Genomic DNA, 21867 nt, shown 5'->3' with positions numbered 1-21867 from the left:
TGTAACACAGAGAAGGCAAATAGTGACTCTGGGGGATCTTACTCCACTGATGGGCAGTGACTGCAATGGGTTGGGGGGGGACACGATAACGGGTGAATGTAGTAACCACATTGTTTTTTCATGTGAAACCTTCATAAGAGTGTATATCAGTAATACTTTAATAAAATAAATAAATGAATAATTTTTAAAAAAATGAATGTGGACTCAGGAGCCAGAACCCCTGAGTCTTTCATTAATCATCTTTTCAACACTGGGCGGTTACTCAACCTTTCTGACCTTGATGTCCTCCTCCATAAAATGGGGGTAGGAATGCTGGGAAGAGTAAATGACTTAAGGCATGGAAAGTGCTTAGAGCAGCCCCTGACACCTGGTGGGTGTTCAGTGGGTGGTGTCATTCTCATTTTACTGTTGGGTACCTGTGACCACTGTTCTCCCACTACCTGTCTCTGTACACACTGCTGCAAAACCTTGGTAAGATTTGACAGATGTCATTGTCACGAGGCCTTCCCTTGGAAATGATTATGCTTATGCAGCCCTGCTCTGTGCTTTAGGTATATGAATGCCAAATAGTACATGGCATGTACTGCCAGTTGGATAGTCCTCATGTTCAGGAAAACCGCAGGCTCAGAATCACAATCACTTGGCAGGGGTACTTTATGAGGTCATCACCCAGACTCTTAGGCCATGCTTTTTGTTTATTTCACTTACTCATATACACATATATACATGTGTATATAATATGTATATTGTTTTCAGATTGTTTTCTAAATGAAAGCACAAAGTTTTAAAAATCCTGAACAGAAACATTTTGAAACACTGCTCTGACCCAGCAGAAGTGGGACTGTAGCAGTTTCATTGTTTCATTTCTATGTTGCAAATTTTTAAACTTTCTTCCCTCCCTCCCTCATCTTTCCTTCAAAATCTTACCTCTAGCCCTAGTTTCCACTTGATTTACATGTCCTATTCTCATTAGGCCCTGAAGACCCCTCCTGATTCTGGTAAAGCTCTGTCAACATGACTTCACCTTGACCTTGGTTTTGAATTGCTGGAAACTCTGTAATTTATCACACAAGCTTCTTACTGTTTGGTGGCATTTCTTTAGGCAGTAAGTGACCCACTTATTCTAACAACCAGTCTACTCTGTCACTAAAATCTTTCTATAGATTCGGATTCATTTATAATTGATAACCATTTTGGTTATGCTGTTGCCATAATTTTGCTCCTTTGCTTACATTCTTACATTTGCATACGCGGAGGCTAGGCAGTCTTATCAATGATAATAAAAACAACTGCAGGAGCAAGTTGAGGTTAATGTTTATGGGAAACTTACTTTGTGCTAAACACTCAACTAAGCATTTTACCTATATTATCTCATGTAGTCTTTGTCACGGTCATAAGAGGTGGGTGCTGTCACCATGCCTGTTGCACAGATAAGGGAAGTCCATGAGCTTTGGGAACTGTTGTGGGGCCACAGCAGTGTGCTCACCAAGGCCAGGTGGACTCTGGAGCCCTGCTCTTAACTCCTCACTACACAGCCTCCTGGAGTCCACGAGGAGCCGGGACCTCACAGGGGACATTTGTCAAAAACCTGCCTCCCTCGTTCATTACAGTAGGCGACCCCATTGTGTCTCACTGGTTTGGGCACATACCATTGGTGGCACATGTCTCTCCCTTCTCCGCCTGAGGAAGCTCCCTCTTTGTTGTCAGAGCTCACTGTCGCTGACTCCATGTATGCTGCACTCCTGGACTTCCATCCACCTTTTTGTGGAGGGAGTGAGGCCTGAGAGTAAGAACCAGCACCCACTTGCCACCCCCATTGCGATTCCACAAACACACACTTTTCTCTGATAGGTCATCTTTGTTTATTGAGATATGCTTCAAATGCCATAAAAGTCACCATTTTAAAGTATACATTTCAGTGGTTTTTAGTATATTTACAAGGTTGTGCAACATCACTACTACATGATTCAAGCACACTTTCATCACCCTGTAAGGAAGTCCCTTATCCATTAGCTATGGATTTTCTTATTCCGGACATTTAGTATAAATGGAATCATGCAATATGTGATGTAGAGGCTACATGTTGGCCTCCAAAAGACCCTGTGAGAGGGGCCAGCAGTGGGCGATCCTCTGTGGGCCGGAGGTCAGGAGGTTGTAAAGAACTGGTACTTGACGAACCAGGGGAGAGAGAGAGAGCCCCAGAAGAAACTTCCTTGACTTAATAATCTACACTCCTCGAGGATGATATGTTTCCCAGTTTCCAGGGACTGATGATATTGGGGAAACGAGGGAGGGACACCTCATTTATCCTTCTTTGTCCGCATTACCTCTGCGGAAGGAGTGGCTGCCGCGAGGGATTCTGGCCTCAGCCCTGCTTTTCATGCCTATGGCACTTGTTATTTGCACGTAAGTATTTAACAATTTATACTTTAATTCCTTACCAGACGGCCAGGATTGGTTATGAGCTTACACATTTCAAGGAGAGAGAATTACACATTTTATTGTAGGTGGCCCGGGGCAGGCTGGGGCTCCCTCTGTGCTGGTTTCTTGCGCTTCGCTCCCTTTCCTTCCTCACCCGACCCTGACGTCACATTCTTCTCTATTATGACTTCACTGAGCTCCCTGGGACAAGAAGAATAATGCCAAATCTTTTACTCTTAAAAGGACTAATAAAAATTTTTGTTATTACCTCATTTTAGATAAGAATTTTAAATTGTCCCTAATCTTTTACCCTCCATCCTTCTCAAGTACATTCTGTGCCAGGTTTTTCTCACGTGGGGGACTGACAGTTCTGTACATATTCCGGAGCCAAAGCCGCCTTCTCCAGGAAAAGCCCTTCTAAAAAAATAGAAAGGAGGTATTAATTCCATACATCCACAGCTTTCTCCAGCACAGTACTTGATCCTCCTCAAATTTACCTGATTCTTACGCTCTTCTGAGGGTTTATCAGGAAGTGGAAAGAAGCCCCTTAGAGGAAAACACACACACAGATAATAATTAGTGATTCATGCTATTTTTCATGTCTCTCACAATGTGTATCTCTGACTTATTAGGACCAAATGGGTACCTCAGTCCATCATCACAAGCAAAATCACTACAGACCTGGGATCCTGAAAATCATTCCATGCATGCTGAGCTTCAGAACTTCTCCGTATCTGTCCCTTATAGCCCCACAGTGTCCCTGGGGAGACCTTTGTATGTGGCTTGGCATGGAGTGTAGGCAGGATTTCAGCCCCACACACCTTCTTGGCCACTGGCCAAGTGCCCTTGTGCAGTAAGCGAACGGCTCAAGCACACCAGGCAGAAGCGTTTCACTCTCTCCAGAGGCATTTTACACCAGTATCCTTTGGACTCAGTCTCACATGTGTCACTTGCTGGTGGGTGGGGGAGAAGGTGCTTCCGTTTCCCTACTGCTTTCTCCTACAGGTTGAATCACACCAACTTATTGCTGAGTCCAACTAACTCACTAACTTTCACGTGTCAGACTCTCACTGACAAGTGAATGGGTTGTGAAATCAGCTTAAAGGTCATGACCAGCACTGAAACACAAAATATTCTTTTGAATACAAATGGAATAGAAAAAAATCAGAGTGCATAATAAGCTTGTTTTAGAAACTACTCATGACTATATGGTACGTGTAGTGGGTCATGACATAAAATGGAGCTCACAGCCCAAGCACAATGACCAGTGGAGAAGTCCCCAGTGGGAAGGAACCGTCTTCTTCCTGCTACTCGCTCTCAGTATGACCACGGGGCAAGATCATTTCCTTTTCTCCTTCTCCATTTCTTTATTATAAGAAGTAGAGGTAAATTCCTGACTGAGGTTTCTCCCAATTAAAATTCTGTGAGGTTTGGTTAAAGGCAACAGACACTGGGGACCCGAAAGCCAGTAGGATGCGAAGGGATGATTGACAGGAAGGGCTCATATATTCGACCTTCCATCAGCTTTGAAGGAGACTAGCATCTAGGACCATGTGGCCTTCTCTGCCCTTTCCCCAGAGCCTATGAGCAGTCCACTGGCCAGGCCTCATGTCCACCCCCAGCAGGAAGAGGTACAACCAAAACCTTTCCCCCTCCAGTCGCTTTCCTTCCAGGCCTCGTGACAGCAGATGCGTCTGTGCCAGTCGCATTCTAACTCAGCTTTGGCTGGGGAGCTGCTTCTGAGAGGCAGTAGGGTAAGTACTCTTCCTGCCTTTGATGGTTTCCTCACCGTGAAATGACGTGATTGAAACAGATGAGTTCTAAGCTTTCCTCTAGTTCTAAAATTCTACTTTGACACAGCCAGATCAATATTTACCCTGAGCGTTCTTCTTCATCCAGCGCTGCTCTTCTACGGGAGCACATCTGTTTTGAAAGAAAACATGATATGATTATCTAACATGATGACCACTATTTCCAAATCTTTATTCATCTTTTTATTTTAAATCTCATCTACCAGTGGGATGATAACGGTTTTGGGGACAGGAATTCTGTTCAATTTAACTGTCCTTGGAGTCCTCCACAGTACCTAACTTGAGATCGTGCAGGTAGCTTGCAATATATTTCACTGATTGTTTTAGATAACATTCAACAGATAATCCCTAATAAAAACTCTTGGAACTAGGAACAGAAATTATCCGCAAGGATCCTAAACAGCATCACTGTTTTAAATTCAAGAACAAGAGTGGAAAAAAGAAAAGAACAAGAGTAGGGTGCCTATTACTACTGCGACTATTCATTAATGTTGAGCAGGTCCTAATCAATGTGATAGGAAAAGTGAAGTATTGTTAAGGGAAGAGACAAACATATTTGCATTTGAAGTGATGAATAACCTAAAAAGCCCAAGAGGACCAACTAAAATTTTATTGGAAATAATATGAGAATTCACTAAGATACAAAATCAAGAGATCAATATACAAACCTCAAAAGCATTCCTATATACCATGGATAACTAATTTTAAAATGGAAGAAAACCCCATTTACATCAGCAAAAATGCATAAAGTACCTCAGGGTAAACTTAACAAAAAACGTCTAAGACCTATGTGATGAAAACATTAAAACTCTTCTGGAGGACTTTAAGAAGACATGAATACATGACCCGAGATACCACATTCCTAAATTGTTGTAAAGATGTAAGTTCTCCTCAAATTTACCTACTAATATAAAGCAATCTTATTCAAATCCGATGATAATTTTTAAATTAAAATCTAGCTAGCTAATATTTTTCTGGAAAATATTAGAAAATATGAAGGAAAAGCTATGAAATGTATGAAGAAGATCAAAGGGCAGGAGCTCACTCTATTAGATGTTAAAATAAGTTATTAAGCACCTGGAATTAAATAGTGTGTTACTAGTACAAGAAAAGGTAACTGGATCAACAGAATAGAGTCCAGACACAGACAGTATTTTTGATCAGTGAAGAAGAAATAAAGCATTTAATACAGGATTTTAAAACAATTGGATCTTCATGTGGGAGAAAACGTTAGATTCTCTGCCTCAACCTCACTGAACAGCAAATAAACAAGTTCTAGATGGATTTAAAAAATGCAACAACACGTTAACCAGAAGAAAATATCAGACACTGTTTTTATACCGTCAGGTGGCAGAGGCCTTCCTGGAAACCCGCACCCGCCGGGCCCTGCGGAGGGACTGGCGGCGGGGCCGGCACGCCTCCTGCTCTTGCCATTGTCCTCCTCTCCCCTGGATCGTTTGTCTTTTTCCCCTAGATGTAGAAAACTTTTACATTAAATATACTAATCCTTTCAGTGGCTTTCACTCAACTTCAATGTTTCAAATATTTCTCAGGATTTTTATCTTCAAGGAGGAAAAACAACAGTGAGTGAAGGAGCACAGACTTTGCAGTTGAGCACAACTGGGTTCTACCTTTGTTTGGGGCCTCAAATTGATCTCCTTTGTCTGTGAAAGAGAGACGGTGATACCATCCTCCCAGGAGTGTGGGGATTAAATCAGAAAATGTATGGCAGATGTAGTCGGAAGTTTGGCATAAATCAGTACTAAGTTTACGAATGGTGTCACAGGCAAGGTGATCAAATCTATCAAAGGCATCTGCTTGTCATATAAGGCTTAGAAGGCTCTTTCCCACCACAAGATATAAAAATATTGCTTATGGCTTCTATTTTTTTCCTAATACTTTCATGGATTCTTCTTTTCTTTTTGTTGAAATATGTATATTTAAGGTGACAAATAGAGATCTGCTGTTATTTCTCCCTCCCCCCCATATAGTTAGGGAGCTGTTCTATTACCATTTATTCATCTTCTTCCACCGATGAGAATATTAAAAGGTGACATTTCAAAAGTCCTAGGAACACACGGGTCAGTCTATTGCTGGACTCCGTATGCTACCTCAGAGCATTGTTAGGTGGCATTGTTCCTTACTGTGGAACTGACATTGCCTCCTCTTTCCCCCTTGAACACCATTACTGTCTACCACAGGAAAAACATTGCATGGTCTCTGTCCTCAAAAAGCTTATCATCTAAGTGAGGAGAAGAAACAATGAAACCATATACATACTGACATATATATAAATGCAAGGTTAAACTACATGGACATTAAAAGCACTATGGAAGCTTATATGAATTCCAAAACAGCAAAAGGACTTCTGTCACCTGGGGTACAGTGGTCACTGCCTGGGCAATGGCCAATGACTCCCTTCCCAGAGGCCTTGGCAAGCTGACCCCATGCTAGCTACCAGTGTCCTAGACTCAGAGACTCTCCAAGAGAGAACTCACTCGGTGCAATCTCAACTGATTAGTATCACAGCATTGATAAAAAGTCAGAATGCCAGAGTATGACATGACAATGAGAAATATATCTGTTCCACACACAGACTAGCTGTGTCTACACAACCAGGGGGTTTCAGGTCATCACAGGGAGAGGCCTCTGTGGCACACTAAAGCGACCTGACCAAGTGACCTTCAGGTACAAGTTTCTCTTTAGCAGTTCATCCATCCAGTCAGGTTTTACTCAAGACAGATAGGCCAGGAAGCCATTCGGTCCTTAAACATCTCTACTGTGAAGTTTTGACCTCAAGGCTGTGGTCTTATTTGCTTTCTATTGCCCTAGACTGAATGACTTTATTATTGTACAAAAGACAGAAGTGCACTTTAAAATATTTAGTTCACTTAAATGTTTCCATGTTTATGAAAAAATATTTCAACACTTGTGTTCTGATCAGTAAAGAAAATAAATTGTTATAACCCTATAAAAATAACTATCTCTGCTCTGCTCCACCGTGTGTTGACCTTGGTGTTTCTCTCTTGGGGAGCTGACGTTTAAAAAACTGCTTATCATATTAACATCGCAGGGGAGAGGAATGCCTCACCATGGGCTCTAAGAAATGGTAGTAAGTCTCACAGAAGGACTAGGACCAGGAGGACTGGAGTATTTAGGCAAGGGTTCATGAAGAAACATGAACTTGAGTTGGCTTTCAGAGACTCAAGGGACTTCTACAAGGCGAAACAAGGGAATTTTAAATGGGCAAAGGAACAGACAAAAGTAGGAATGGGCATGCGACTGGGCATCCTGGGAGCTGGTCTGGCTGAAAAGAAGGCTGCCGCGACAGTAGAAAAGGTACATATAGGAAATGAGGTTGGGTTCGTAAGGTAGAGTCAGGATTACCGGCTAATTAAATCACTCTGTTGTTGTCAGCCCTGCCTGTTGGGAAAAGTAACAAACCATTCTGTTATTGAACAAAAGGCAGGCAGGCAAGCCAGCTCCAGAAGGACCGTCAATACCAAGTGCTTTAGAAACCCTGACATAGGCTTTAGCTGCAGTGATCTGACTGAACCTATTTCCACAGTGCCTTACGTGATGGCGAAGAAAGTTGCTAAATAAAGCTAGTGAATCAACAAGATCACACTTTTATCTTTTAGCCGTGTCCTTTCTTCCAGGGTGACTGATCGCTCATGAGGGTGGAGATTACACATCCCTCATTATTCCAGTCAACAAGGAAAGAAATCAGTGGTAGAAAGAATGACTGATGTCAAATCGACTTAGTTTTGAGTTGAAGATACTTTACTGTCATGTCAACTCTGGCCTTCTTAAACCTCTCAAAACAGTCTAATGGCTCATTATCTGGTGTCAGTTCCACAGAGATCTCCGGCAAGGGGGGTTCCTTTAAAAGTCTCTGGCATATACTTTGCAGGAAGAGAATAAAGCATATGTCGGTCCTGGTGACTAAGAAGGAATATCAAGTAGTAAGAGGTGGGAGAGAGGCTTTGATTTTCAGTTTGTGGACTCTGAATCTAAAGACAGATTATCCTCTGGAAGCCTGAACTAATTGTCCTTACCTTAATGAGACAGAAAGCTGTAATCAACACCAGCACTGCTCCTGTCACTGACAATGCCAAGATGACTTTGATTTGATACCCATGCACCAGAACTTTTGGGAACTGGAAAAATAATGGAAAAAGTCTTCTCAAAAACAAAGAGGTGGAAAGGATAAAAGCTCTTATAACATCTCATTATTTCATTCAACAGCATAAATGTTTTTCAAGAACATACCAAATCTAATGCTAATGATAAATCAGCGTTTTCTTGGTTTATCTTGGGTGTTAGGGCCCCTCCTCACCTACCCCAGCAATTGTGGCATCATTCTTTAATGAGCACAGTGGGAGATCACTGTCTTCCCCAAAGGCCCAGGCCAAGACAAGACCCAGACTAGGGGCCGCGGTCTTCCTGCCGGGGTGCTTCAATGCCATGTCCCAAACTGACCAACAGGCTGGGGGCCATGTTTTGGGAGTTATCCTCACCTCACGGAACTCCTGCTCTTCCTGTTCACTCTGGGCTTCTGGACTCCCGTGGATGTAGTTTTCTGTTTCCCACTGGTCTGTATCCCAGTCTGCCCTGGGCTCCTTTGCTTCTTGATGCTCGCTGAGAAGCTTCATCAGGAGGCCAGTTTGGAAGATGAGCTTGGCACAGGCTGGTTTCAGGTGGGTCTCCGAGCAGCCCGTTTTCAAAGTCCAGCAAACACGAGAAATGAGCCTTCTCACATCACTGTCGGTGATGAGGGACCGCAGCTGCTCGTTTAGCTGAGCTTCGGGGTGGTCACCTGCAGTTGAGCTCCCTGGGAAAGGGAAGGCTGTGGATGTGGAGGGTAAGCCAGTGCCCACACTGTCATGTTCCTGTTGTGTTTCCGTGGTCAGTTTGAGAGTTGGATCCAAAAGAGAAAACAAATCTGGAAAATTATTTTTCTGAAAAGTCAGTTCTGATGATGAAAAAGCCTCTTGTGAAGGGGAGTTTATAAGGCTCACTGCAGTGAGTGGAGGCTTGTTCACAACCATCGGGCTATTGTGTGAACCTTTATTGCTGAACTGTCTACTCATTTTGTCCTTGAGTATTTTGTGACCCGCATGCCGCAAAGATTCAGGAAAGAGGTAATTTTCTCTTAAGTGTGAGGTTGGTTCAGAAGCCTTCATATTTCTCATTCCAGCACTTGCAGCTTCTAAAACAAAAATACTGTCAGCTAGGTCTTTCGATTTTGATTTAATCTCAGGTAGAGATTTTGGAGTATTGGAAGCAGGAGGCCTGCCCATCAAGTACTGGACAGAAGGGACGGCTGCCTCCTGTTCCCCTCGGAATGAAGACTCTGGGTTGAAGGAGCTTCCTGCGGTTTCCCTGGGGGGCTGCTCCACGTGAGGCTGCTCCGGCGCCCTTGGGGATGGGGTCGTGATGCCTTTTTCCTCGGCCGTGCTCTCCGCAAGGAGCTGGGCCCTCTGCTTCCCGTTGATGCCAGCCTTCCTCATTTGTCTGCGTCGCCTCTCCCGAATGCCCTTTGGGCCCTTGATGACCACCTTCAAAGGCCCCAGCCTCCTCCCTATTCTCTGAATGTCTGGTGGGCTGTTTTCTTGTAATTGGGCAGTTTCCAACGTTTTGGTGGAGATTTGGGGGTGAAATCTGGGATTCAGAAGTTTGGAACGTAGAGGCATGGCATCTATGATATCTTCCAGAACAGAGATTATTCCCTGTTTATTTTTGTAAGCTGAAATGCTGGATTCAGGTGGAAGAGAAGTGTTCTCTACGTTGTTTTGCAAATGCCCCACAGGCTCATCTACTCCTTGTAGGTTTGAAAGAAGTTGATTAATGAATTGTAATAGTGCTGATTCTGCACCTTCCAGATATTCATCAGAGAAATAAGGTAATATGTAGCTTAGTGCACTAACAACACTTTCCTTGCTAAAGTCTTCTTGCTCATTTTTGAAGGCTGACCAACTGATGGCATCTTTGTCTGCGGCCGCCTTCTCTGGCTCGATAGTCAGCTCAGGGCTGTTACTCTTCCTCCGGGATTGTAATGCCTTCATGAACGACCCTTCTGGGTTCCCTATAGATGTTTCATCATCTGTCAAAAAGAAGAGATTGCTTTTCATCTTACTACGCTGATGGACAGTGATTGCAATGGGGTTGGGGGTGGGTAGAGGGGACTTGATAGTATGGGTGAATGTCAAAACCACAATGTTGATCATGTGAAACCTTCATAAGATTGTATATCAATGATACCTCAGTTTAAAAAAAAGGAGAGACTGCTTTTGATAATGAAAGACTGATGAGACAGCTTTTTGTCAGTCCATAACCATATATCTCAGTCAAACAGTTCAGGACTCAGCAAACATTTGAGGTTTGATTAGGAGAAAAATAAACACAAACTTAAACCTATGGTCGGCATCAACAAAAGGAGAGGAATATGTCTTTTGAAAGAGCCGCTTCCTGCTAGGAACACTCCATAGTGCAAAATACAGTACTACGTGCAGGATTATTCCATTGGTCCCCAACGGCCAATTGTCCCGTGCTCAAGAAAAGCCAAGGCTAGAAGACAAATACTCGCCCTCGGCTAGATTCTCTGCAGATCTAACAGTGACTCCTCACGTTCACATACTCCATCCTGTAGTGCTTCAGATGCAAAGGGAGTGTACAGCTTTCTCTCACCACCTCTGCAGTGTGTTCCTGTTCTTGCTACCATCACAGATGACCACACCACCACCACCCACTGCAATCAAGTTCTCTTCTACATATGCCCTTCTCCACCTACCAACCTATTCCTTTGCTTGGTCCCTGCTTCCATATATCCCAGCCCCCATGAGAGAAGGCTCTATATAGGGGGAAAAAACAAAAACAAAAAAACACCATGTCTACCCTGGCTCTTTGCTTAAATTTGAGCAGGGATCAGGGGTGTGGGTTAAGAGAGCTGTCAGGTTGTTATATCAATGTGGAATACTCAATAAATCAAAGGAACAATACCTGAGGTCCTAAAATGCAAAAGGGAAAAAAACAAAATTTTTTCAGACACCTGCTTTGCTTTCATTTAATTTCATTTCTAGTATTTCCAGCTTTACTTGGGGAACCATCCAAAGCTTCTGACTACGTGAAGGCCAAGGGCACCTGCACAAGTTCACTGGCCAGCTGGGTTTATTTTCCAGAATTACAAGTATTTTTGGTGGTGGTGGTGAGGGTCAGAGGAGGAGGTAAGGGTCGTGAGGAAGGAGGAGCATGGGCTTGCAGAGAGCCCCAAACCGAGGCTAGCAGACCTGAGCACTAGGCTACAATATATAACACTTGGACCTCATTTTTCCTCACCTATAGAAGTAGAATGAAAATGCCTGTTTTGCCCACCTTTAGTGGGAGAAGGGAATGATATAACTGGCAAAAAAATGTTTTATTTTAAATAAGCAACATTGTATTTATAGAAGAAGCAAAGTATTATTTGTGATGTGCCCCAGATCACTTTATGATGTGCCCCAGAGACCTGTATTCAAGCTATCTGAGCATGAAAGCATTATTTTGGAAGTCATCACATTAGTGCCAATAAAACCTACTACATAGAAAAATACTTAAAAGCACCTGAGTGTTTTTGGGGATAGAAAGGCTTCAGTTCAGAGCAAATTTAGAGTTGGACAGTCTAAGAACAGAAGAGCCTTCCCATCCATTAAGTGGGCTGAGCAGCAGCTTCTGGTTATAGAACCAGAAACTCTCAGGTTCCAAAGGAAACTTTCATAAAATAGCACTACTTGTACTCCTCTATAAAAATTGCAAAAACAAAATAAACAAAAACATATCTATACTTGTCCTACAAGACAAAGGGCACGTGAGACCTAATGCATATAAAATCAGATTGTGAACTGTAATACTTGTGTGAGTAAGTTCTCATTCAGGGCTTAAGCACCAGGCAGAGAGCACAGTACACAGGATGTGGCCACTAATGTTCATTCTTTCCCCTTCCATTCCTTTCTCTTGTTCATTTAAGTATGTGGATCACTGTCACTGTTAGCTTAATGTAACTGAGAATCTAAAGGAGTAGTTCTTAGAAATGTAGGGAGTTGAACTCTTAATAAATTAATAAAAATAATGCAATTAACACCATTAGTTTAAAAATTAACAGTTAAAACATAAATAAAACATCATCGGGTAACGGTAACTCACCACAATATGCGATGTTTGTCAGACATTCACTGTCACAATGCAGCTTGACTGTATTGTAGAAAACCTCAATATTACTTTTAAATTGGCAGAGGCAGCAGGCCATACGGCTAGGTAAAATCCTATAAATTGAAACACGGAGAATTAAATCAGTGGGAAAGGAGTTACTTGACTAGGTAGAAGAGGCAGGCCCAGGCCACCCACAGGGCTGTGCAAAAGGAGTTCTTGGAACATATGGCCTGTGAAGTTGGGTAGGGATGAGCTGGCCAACCGCTGTTCTTGAATACTGTAAACAAACAGGAGGACAGAGATGCCTAACAGTAGGGTAAGAATGGAAGTGGGTATCGTATGCCTAGAATAATGGTGATAGGGATTAGAACTGGGTGACACTGATCTGTTAGAAATAAATGACATAACGGAGACAACTGAGGAAATTTGAATATCAACTCTTCATTAGATAACATTATGCATAGGAATTTCATTTTTTCAGTGTGTTTTTAGTATTTTAAGCATATAGGGAAATTATTTGGATACCCAGAGAGGAAGGCATGTAGCTGACAAGAGACAGACTGACTGGCAGATGCTGTGGGATGTTGACGAAGACGAGGCTAGAGCAGTGGCCAGTAGATCTGACGGTGAGGGGAAAATAGTCATTTCTCAGCTGACCTGACAAAAACGGCGAGAGCAGACTGCTAAATGCAGGGGTGTTCCCCATACTAATCTTGTGTAAGGCCATCAGTTAGCCTTAGCATAATACCAAATTTCTGTTAGCTTGCCGCATTGGAGGGGGATGGCACAATTAAAGGTGCAGTAAGTTGTGTAATAAATTGTCAGAAAGTCCTACAGAAACATTTTTTTAAACTGCAAAGATAAAAAATGACATTTGACCCTTATCTCACATTATATGTGAAAATGAACTAATAAAAATGGATCATAGATAGACCTAAATTAATTAACCAACAAGTATTCAACTTATTGAAAGAAAACATAAGAGAAAAATCTTTCTGACTTTGGACTGGCAATGGGTTCCCAGACAAAGATTTCTTAGATAAAACACAAAAAAGGCACAAACCTGTAAGAAAAACTAGAGCTAATCAAAATTCAAAGATTAAAGACTTCTGGTCTTCAGAGATACTTTTAATAGAATGAAGACAAGCTATAACCTGAGAGAGGATATTTGCTAAACATATATCTGAGAGAGAGGACGTTTTAGAGAATATATAAAGCACTCTTAAAACTCAACAGTAAGACAAATATCTAATTAAAAAATAGATTTGAACAGACATGCCATTAAAGAAGATGTCTGCACATGTATAGACAACATCATCAGAGATTAGAGATCTTAATAGATCTTAATAGAGAAATGCAAATCAAAACCACAATGAGACACAACCACACACCTCCAAGAAAGGCTAACATTTGTAAAACACTGAATATAAGGATCAGGTGAAGATGTGGAGCAACAGCCAACTCTCATGCACTGCTTTCTGGAATGCAAAATGGTGCAGCTACTTTAGAAAACAGCTTAGCAGTTTCTTCAAAAGTTAAATACATACCTAGCATATGATGCAGCAAAAACATGTTCACACAAAGACCTGCGTGTGAATGTTTGTCATAGCTTTTTATAGCCCAAACTAGAAACAACTCAAATGTTCGTTAATTGATGACTGGTATGGAACTCTACTCAGCAGTAAAAAGGAGGGACAGCTGTAACAACATGGATGACCCGCAAAAAGATTATGCTAAGTAAAAAGAGCCAACACAACAGGTTACATGCGATATGAGTTCATTGAGAAGACCTGGAAAAGGCAAAAATTGCAGGGACGAAAATCAGACTGGTGGTGGCCAGGCGCTGGTGGTGGGAGGAGGGGTTTGCCTGCAAACGGCCATAAGGGGCCTTTTTGGAGACAACACGGGTTCTGCATTTCGAATGGTGGTGGTTACGTAACTATACATTTGATAAAATTCATCAAACTGTACACTTAGCCAATTTTAATACATGAAAATCATACTTCAATAAGCCTGACTTAATAAAATAATGAAAGCTTAAAAAATCAACTAAGTGAAAATAAATACAAGAAAAATCAACTTACAGTTTTTCTAACTTGGGGCTCATCATGACGATGCTCTCAAGTGTTTTAAGTGTCACTTGGGTTTTTCCCATGTCTCTGAAGTAAAAAAGCACAAACGTTTATGATACGAACCCAAAGACAAAAGCCCTATACTTAAAAAGATACTTAATGACACATTATTACTTCAGTTTTGGCTTCTCTGTCTAGCCAGCAGGAGTTTATCTGCCACAGATGATAATTCCAGAGAGAAATTATGGAAGAAATTTAAAAATTAATGACCTTGGCCCTGAACACTATGATCTTTTTGTCATCGCCCTGCTCCTCGTTCTCACCTGCACCCACCTCTCTAGATTATTGACTTTTTCTAAATACACCGTATTCCTCTTGGCTTTCTGGAATAAGTTATATTTCTACGTGCATGTGCACATTCCATATCTATGTGCGTTCTTCAGCACCACTCTCTTTCTCTGATAGCTTGTCTTGCACATATACATTCTTTCTTAATTCTTTCTTTGTCCAAAACTCTTATTTCAATAACCCAGGTAAAATTAAAATTACTTTTTTTTAGCCAAAGTGCAAAATAGGTAATCTCTGATGAAAGTAAAAGAGCAGAAATCATCTCATAAACCATGAGATTGTTGCAATACTTACAAATATTTTAATGCTCTCAATTTGAGAAAATAAGAATCTTCAACAGTTGTCAGAGGATTAAGACTGAGGTTTCTGAAAAAATGCAATGGAAGTAAAATTATCTGCATGTCACGAAACTTGCATTCATTTTTTTTTTTTTTTTTGGAATAGGACTTAAAGGTTAAAAGAAAAAATTGTTATCTGTCTTTAACTATAAATCACACTTAGAGTCTGTAAAGCACTCTTCCTTTGGGAACTACCTACCTAGGTCTCTAGATGATAAAGGGGAGAACAGAAAGAGGAAAAACACAGAAAAAAGTGGAAAGCAAAAACTTTTCAGATTGAGAATCCCACAAAGTGACTATGCTGGGAGGAAATCCCCTTGCTCTGAAGGAAATGGTATTCCTAGGTCCTCCGTAATTCAAGGTGCTTTTCTTTCAGTTCTGGAAATTAAAACAGTTCCACAGTTTAAACCACGCAGTGACAGCAGGACCAGTTCCTTGCTTTTGGATCCAAAGAGAAAGGGATAAACCTGAGAGGAGGCGGTAAAACCCCTGCACCTGTCACAGCCTTGGCTACACTGCACGCAACCACCTGTTCACTTAGTCAGTCTCCTGGATTGTCAGCTCCTTGAGGGCAGGGACCACACTTTACTGTCAGTGTCACTCCTGTGCCTGACATGGTGCCTGGTGTTTACTAGGTATTTAATAAAAGTTTTTTGAATAAATAAATAACATTTTGCTTACACATCAATACAATGAACAAATTCATTTTTGATGCAAATTTTTATTCCAAAATGCTGAGATTTTCTTCCCAATTCTTTAAAACAAACAACAGACCAAAAGAAAAAAAAAACAGGAAGGGAAAATCTTCTTGTAAATTAACTTTACTCAAGAATCATCAGTACATTTTGCAGAGTATTATTATCACAACTAATATATATTGGGTGCCAGGCATCTGTGATCAGCTTTTCACATTTAATCGTCACAATAACCTTATGTGATACATATTATTATTACCCCATTTTACAAGCGAGGAAACTGAGGTAAAGAGAGGTTATATAACTTGTCCTAAATCATCAAGATAGTACTAAGAAGCAGAGCTGAAATCTGAACTCAGTTCTGGTTCCAAAGCCTGGGTTTAACTTGTATGGGAGAAAGGGATTTAAGACACCTTTTACTTTAACCTCAATTTTGACAGCACTAAATATAGAAATACCTTTTCGAACTTGATCTACCCATCTGGGAAACCTCTATGAGAATTACATTTTCTCTTTTTATTCCTTTTCCCTAATCATCTCCCATGCTTAAATATCTAATTAGCCTGTGTTCATTGAGACTTTAGAGATTTAAAACCATGTTGCAGGAGAATCAGTGAAAATGATGGAGTAAGGACATCTGAAAATTTATCCTATAAAAGCAACAACAACAACAACAAAAAGCTAGCAGAAATGGCCAAACCAGCTTTTTCCAAACTCTGGATATTTAATCAGTGGGCTTACAGCAATGTGGGGAGAATTTGTTCAAGAAAAACATTAATTTCTCTACAAACAGTGAGATCTGTGCTGCTTTAACTTCTCCTAGACCTTTGCTCTCCGTCCAGTGATAGCTTTGAAAAACAGCCCGAGGTCCCTCAGAGCCTCCTTCCCAAAGACTTGTCTCCGTGTTACTGTCTGGTGGTGCCCTGGAGGACCTTACCTGAAAGGCTTGTCTTTGACCTGACTGGGAGCTGCCTAGTGCTAAAAGCCTCTCCTCAGAGGGCATTTTTTAAAACAATTACAGGTAAATGGTTTAATGTGGTAGGTGTGTGAGGCAGTGGACAAAAAAATAGTCCAACCAAAAAGCGTAAAAGGACAAGCTCAGGGAGGAGATGTTCACAGAGACTTTGAAAGGCTCCAACACATTCCTGGGAAACTGGAAGCCCACGAGACATATTCCTAAGAATCTAGAAGAAAACCGTTAGCACTAATCAATGAGGTCAGCAGGGTTGTGGAAGACAAAATGAGTAAGCAAAAATTAGCTGTATTTCTGTACACTAGCAGTGAACAATCCAAAAATGTAATTGAGAAAACAATTCTGAGTATAACAGCATCACAAAGAGTAAGTCTTAGGAAAAAATTTAGCCAAAGAAATGCAAGATTGATTCACTGAAAACTATGAAACCAGTGATTTGCCTGTGTCACAGAGAACTCGGCTGTGCCACAGAGCACTCAAGCAAAAGGGAGGAAAAGCCCCATTCCTTATTAGATAGTCAGGAAAGAAACTTTATGGAATGAGGCTACAGCAATGTATTTTCTTTATGACTATTTTGCACATGACAGCTTAACACTAACATCTTTTCCCATTCCTCAAAGGTTCCTACTGCTCAGATAATTCACATCAGAGGTGAACACAGTTTGAAAGGTATTTTTCTGGGTGACTGGGGAGAGAAGATCCGTGTGGCAAGTTTTCAGAACTCCTTTCATTTAAAAGAAACTGATGGCTGAGGAAGCACCGACACCATTTGCTCCCTGGAGAACTTTGTCCTAAGCCCAGTTCTTTCAGCGCTGTGTTCCCAGAGCAGGAAACAGTTAGGTTCAGAAGTGGAACTGTGAGGCCCACCCACCATGGAGAGAGTCACAGTCGTGGACCCCCGTGACAATGCTGGCATGGGTGTTACATGCTGGAGTGCGGTTGTTGCCTGTGCGAAAGATCAGGAAAGTGGAGCCTGCCATGTATGACTCAGACATGTCTCCTGGCCCCTCTCTGTACCTTCCTTTCCTCATTGCAAAAAAATGGATCTTAACACAATTTTTCAGAGCTCATACTGAGCTTACCCGCTGCTAACCAGTAACTGTATCATGTTTTTACACATCATTTTTTTTACACATATTCATCTTCTATTTCACTTACAATGTGTGTAAGAACTGCATTCCATGCCAGGCCTGAAATGTTCCAAAGCTCAGTTCTGTAATTAGATTGCAACCAAGATTTCTACAAGAAAAAATATACAAGAAGAAGAAGAAAAAATTATTTCAGATGATTTACCCCTTGGCAGGGATTCTAATCTGTATATGATGAAACGTAACCTCAATACTTCCTCGTACACTAAAGAAATCTCACTACGGAAGACATTTGTTTTATTTTTAACATTTGTATGAAAAAAAAGATTGTCTATCAAGTATACTTGTTTTATAAAAAAGAGAAAGATGGATTAGTAATTGACATCTAGGTTTTTTTCCTGGTATCAGTGGTATTATTACAGAAAATATGAATAAAAATATATTTGTATGAAAGATTTATACTTTCATGTTTACACATGTATTGCTAGATATAAAGGAATAAGTGCTCAAAACACACTCATCTAAGTGATCCTTAATTCTCTAGAAAAGGGTTCCATGACTGCATTGTTGACATCTTGGGCTGGATAACCCATGTGGGCGCTGTTCTGGGCACGGTAGGCTATTGAGCAGCATCTCCGGCCTCAGCCCCCCAGATGCCAGCAGCATAGCTACAGTTCTGACAACCAAAATGTGTCCAGACACGGCCTAGTGTCGCCTGGGCACAAAATCACCCTACTTGAGGACCCCTGCTCTAGAATGAGTCACTCGGATCGATATGATAATTCTTACACCAGGGTTTCCTAGACACAAAAAGGATGTGGCCACATAATTTTAGTAGCTCTCCATTTAAAATATTTCAATATTTCAAAATGAATAACAAAGAGGTTTACAATTAAGTTTATAAAAATTCCAAACATAATTAAATTGTATTTGTAACTTACATAAACTGCAGAAAAGGTAGTGATTCGAATGTACGTCTTTCAATAGATTGTATTTTATTGCAGGATAAATCTCTAGGAAAAGGAAAAGGAAAAATATTGTCTCAGCTATCAGATATCTCATTAGCAGAGATAACTAGTAGAGGTTAGAATAACCACATTGAATAAGTAGCTCTTATCTAAACTCTAAACCTTAGAAATTATGTGAACCTTCCAGAGCCCCTATCCCTGCCCTCACCTAAGTCTCATTTTCATTATCTTCATAAATAAAATATACAACCATACATCTTGAGAGATTGTTGAGATAATCCTTCCTGACAGCAGAAGGATTGATTAGATCAACTTTTCTGGTCCCATCAAATTCCATAGTAGGAGCTCAAAAGTTTTCATCTCCATATATAATTTCCAATATTGAAAGGAATATTCTCACATTTACAAACCTTTCTGGTTTTATTCTTTCTAGGCCATTTCAACACCAGAAAAAATAAAAGACGTCTTTCACATAATTCGAAAGGAGGTTACTCCTCTAATTAATAATTACTTTAAACTAATTCAGAATTATACTTTCTATTATTTTAACGGAAGCTCCTTTTTGGTTTCCATTGCTTTAATATTCCATGAATTTAACTGCTTCAGTTGCACATTGGTGGGACAACAAAAAACAACAACATGCGATCGGATTTTTATTTTAAATCACTCACTCTTGACTATTAGAGGTGACTCTCTTATTTCCATTGATTCAGGCTTAATCCCTCACTTTTCACCTAGATGTGTATTAACTCTTCTGAAGGGTATGTCTGCCTCTGGTTCATTCCTTTCTAATCGGTCCTGCACAAAGTCACCACATTAAGTCTCCATGAGTGGTTCTCAAACACCAGCATCGCTTGGGAATTTATCAAAGATGTAAATTCTCAGCCCTACTCGGGATCAACTGAATCAGTAACTGTGGGGTGGGTGCTTGGGCTGTGAGAAGCCCTCCAAGTGATCTTCCAGCAGGCTGAAGTTTGTCCTAGAGTGCTGCCGAGATAACATGACAGCTTGTTACCCTTGGCTTGGCCTTCGAAGCCCCAGAAGGTCTGGCCCTAACACCCGATGTACTCTATAGGACAAGGTATTTTTCCTGTGTGCTGCCCTTCTGCCACTCTTCTTTTGCAAACTTATTCTTCCCAAGATGTCTGTTTGACGATACCCAAAAGCCCCTCAAGCGGCTGCCCTAACAGCGTTGCTCTTGTAACATCTTTTTTTCCACCTTGAAGTCTTTTTCCCCGCTTTTGTGCTCCCTGAACAATTCATAACTCTCACCGCCCACATCCATTTCCTCTTTTTAATATAGGTATTTTCACATCCATTTCCTCTGAGCATAAACTTCCTTCTTACTTACCTGCACTGTCTACCATGTTTAAAACTGATGCATGGACATAAACTCAAATATTTATGAAATGAATGAAGAGCTGGGGAGTAGAAGAAAAGTGATCATTTAAAAATAAATGGCTTTTCAAATAGCTCCCTCTTCTGGGCCTCTGCAGCACTTTGTCGTTCATTCAGTGCTTATGCACAGTGGTCATAAGACGGTAGGAACACTGTCTTACCCATCTTTGTGCCTGTAATACGAGGCACAGTGGTTGTCATATTCTTTTTTGGCTTTTTTATCGATTGGCATTTTTTTAAAGCAATGAGAATACTTACGATAGTGAAATACTTAGCTTACAAAATATTTTATAATAGAAGTAATGAAGGGCCTAATCCACTGAGCAGTTATTTCATTTGTGTTTGGAAGGTTTGGAGCCCACATGGCAGAGGTACCTAAGATCAATACAAAAGTGTCCCTTATGGCTTGGAAGGTTTGAAAACTCAAGGGACTATTTTTATTGTCGTGGAAGGCCCTTTACATCCGATTCCCTTAAGCTTCTATTTTGCAAGAAGAATCTGTTTGCAAAAGAGCATCATTAATTAGCATAATAAGGATGACATATACAGTTCTGCATGCTAAAGACGAAGAATAAACATTGAGCTTTTATAGCTTCATAGTATCTGCTTACTTCCAAACAAAAAGTACTATGCATGAGAAATTGGGGATCAACAGAGGTGAGGCTTAGAACCTCACCACCACCACCACCACCACCCCCCCCCCCCCCGTTCTGAGGGAAATCTTCTGCATACGTGGATGTTTTATTGCCCTGGTCTAGCTTGGATTAACACATAGTCTACAGGCACACACCTGATCATCTACATTTGCTCTCTTACAACACTAAACTATGTTTTCTACCTTTATCTTGTATCTACCTACCACTCCAGCATTTTATTAAAAATAATAATAATAAAGAGAGAAATGTGGTATCCACATATAAATCAAGTATAAAAACCAAATGAGTATTCATATTTGAACTGACTGTTTAGAGTTCATAATGCATGAGCAAAACCGAAAGTTTCTGTGATGACTGCCCTTGTACTGTTCACTATGTAACTTATTCATTATGTAAGAATTTGTTCTCCATGTAAGAACTTGTTTGTTATGCCTCAGAAGATTGGAGACTGAAGAAAATTAGGCTTGTGGTGGATTAATGATTGTGCATTGAGCATTGACTCCCCTATACAGAATTTTATTGTCGTTAACAACCATTTGATCAATAAATATGAGAGATGCCCTCACAAAAAAAAAAAAAAAAAAGGACAGACTTCCAATGGTAAAATAAATAAGTAACCGGGATGTAATGTATAGCATAAGGAATATAGTCAAGATATTGTAACAGCTTGGTAGGGTGATAGCTGGAACCTAGAATTATGTATATAAATGTTTTATCACTGTGTTGTACACTTGAAACTAATGTAATGTAATGTTGTGCGTCAACTACCCTTCAATAAAAAATAATTATCTAAAAAAAAAAAAAAAAAAAGGTACTATGCAGGCATTACTTGACAATGAGACTGGTGCCAATTAGTTGGTAATTAGAGAAGTTAGGGCCATTTCTGATATGCTTATTTAGTGTCAATGTAAA

The 21867-nt window shown here is 40.7% G+C and overlaps 2 protein-coding genes across 2 annotated transcripts in view; one reads left to right on the top strand and one right to left on the bottom strand.

Moving 5' to 3' along the window:
- Positions 1 to 21867, top strand: part of LOC130683527 (leucine-rich repeat-containing protein 37A2-like) — a 144857-nt gene that overhangs the window by 54696 nt on the left and 68294 nt on the right. The window lies entirely within an intron of this gene.
- On the bottom strand, positions 1839 to 20279 carry LOC130683512 (leucine-rich repeat-containing protein 37A3-like). Its single transcript, XM_057501220.1, has 11 exons — positions 18875 to 20279; positions 18004 to 18084; positions 15134 to 15205; positions 14504 to 14578; positions 12414 to 12532; positions 8753 to 10338; positions 8291 to 8392; positions 4298 to 4344; positions 2919 to 2967; positions 2732 to 2838; positions 1839 to 2622 (listed from the first exon to the last, which is right to left on the bottom strand). Exons 2-11 carry the CDS (start codon positions 18021 to 18023, stop codon positions 2499 to 2501), a joined length of 2301 nt encoding a protein of 766 aa, XP_057357203.1. The 5' UTR covers positions 18024 to 18084; positions 18875 to 20279; the 3' UTR covers positions 1839 to 2498.

The sequence above is a fragment of the Manis pentadactyla genome, chromosome 4, assembly GCF_030020395.1.
Source record: "Manis pentadactyla isolate mManPen7 chromosome 4, mManPen7.hap1, whole genome shotgun sequence".
NCBI classification, from domain to species: domain Eukaryota; kingdom Metazoa; phylum Chordata; class Mammalia; order Pholidota; family Manidae; genus Manis; species Manis pentadactyla.
This window is presented reverse-complemented; position numbering and strand designations above follow the sequence as displayed.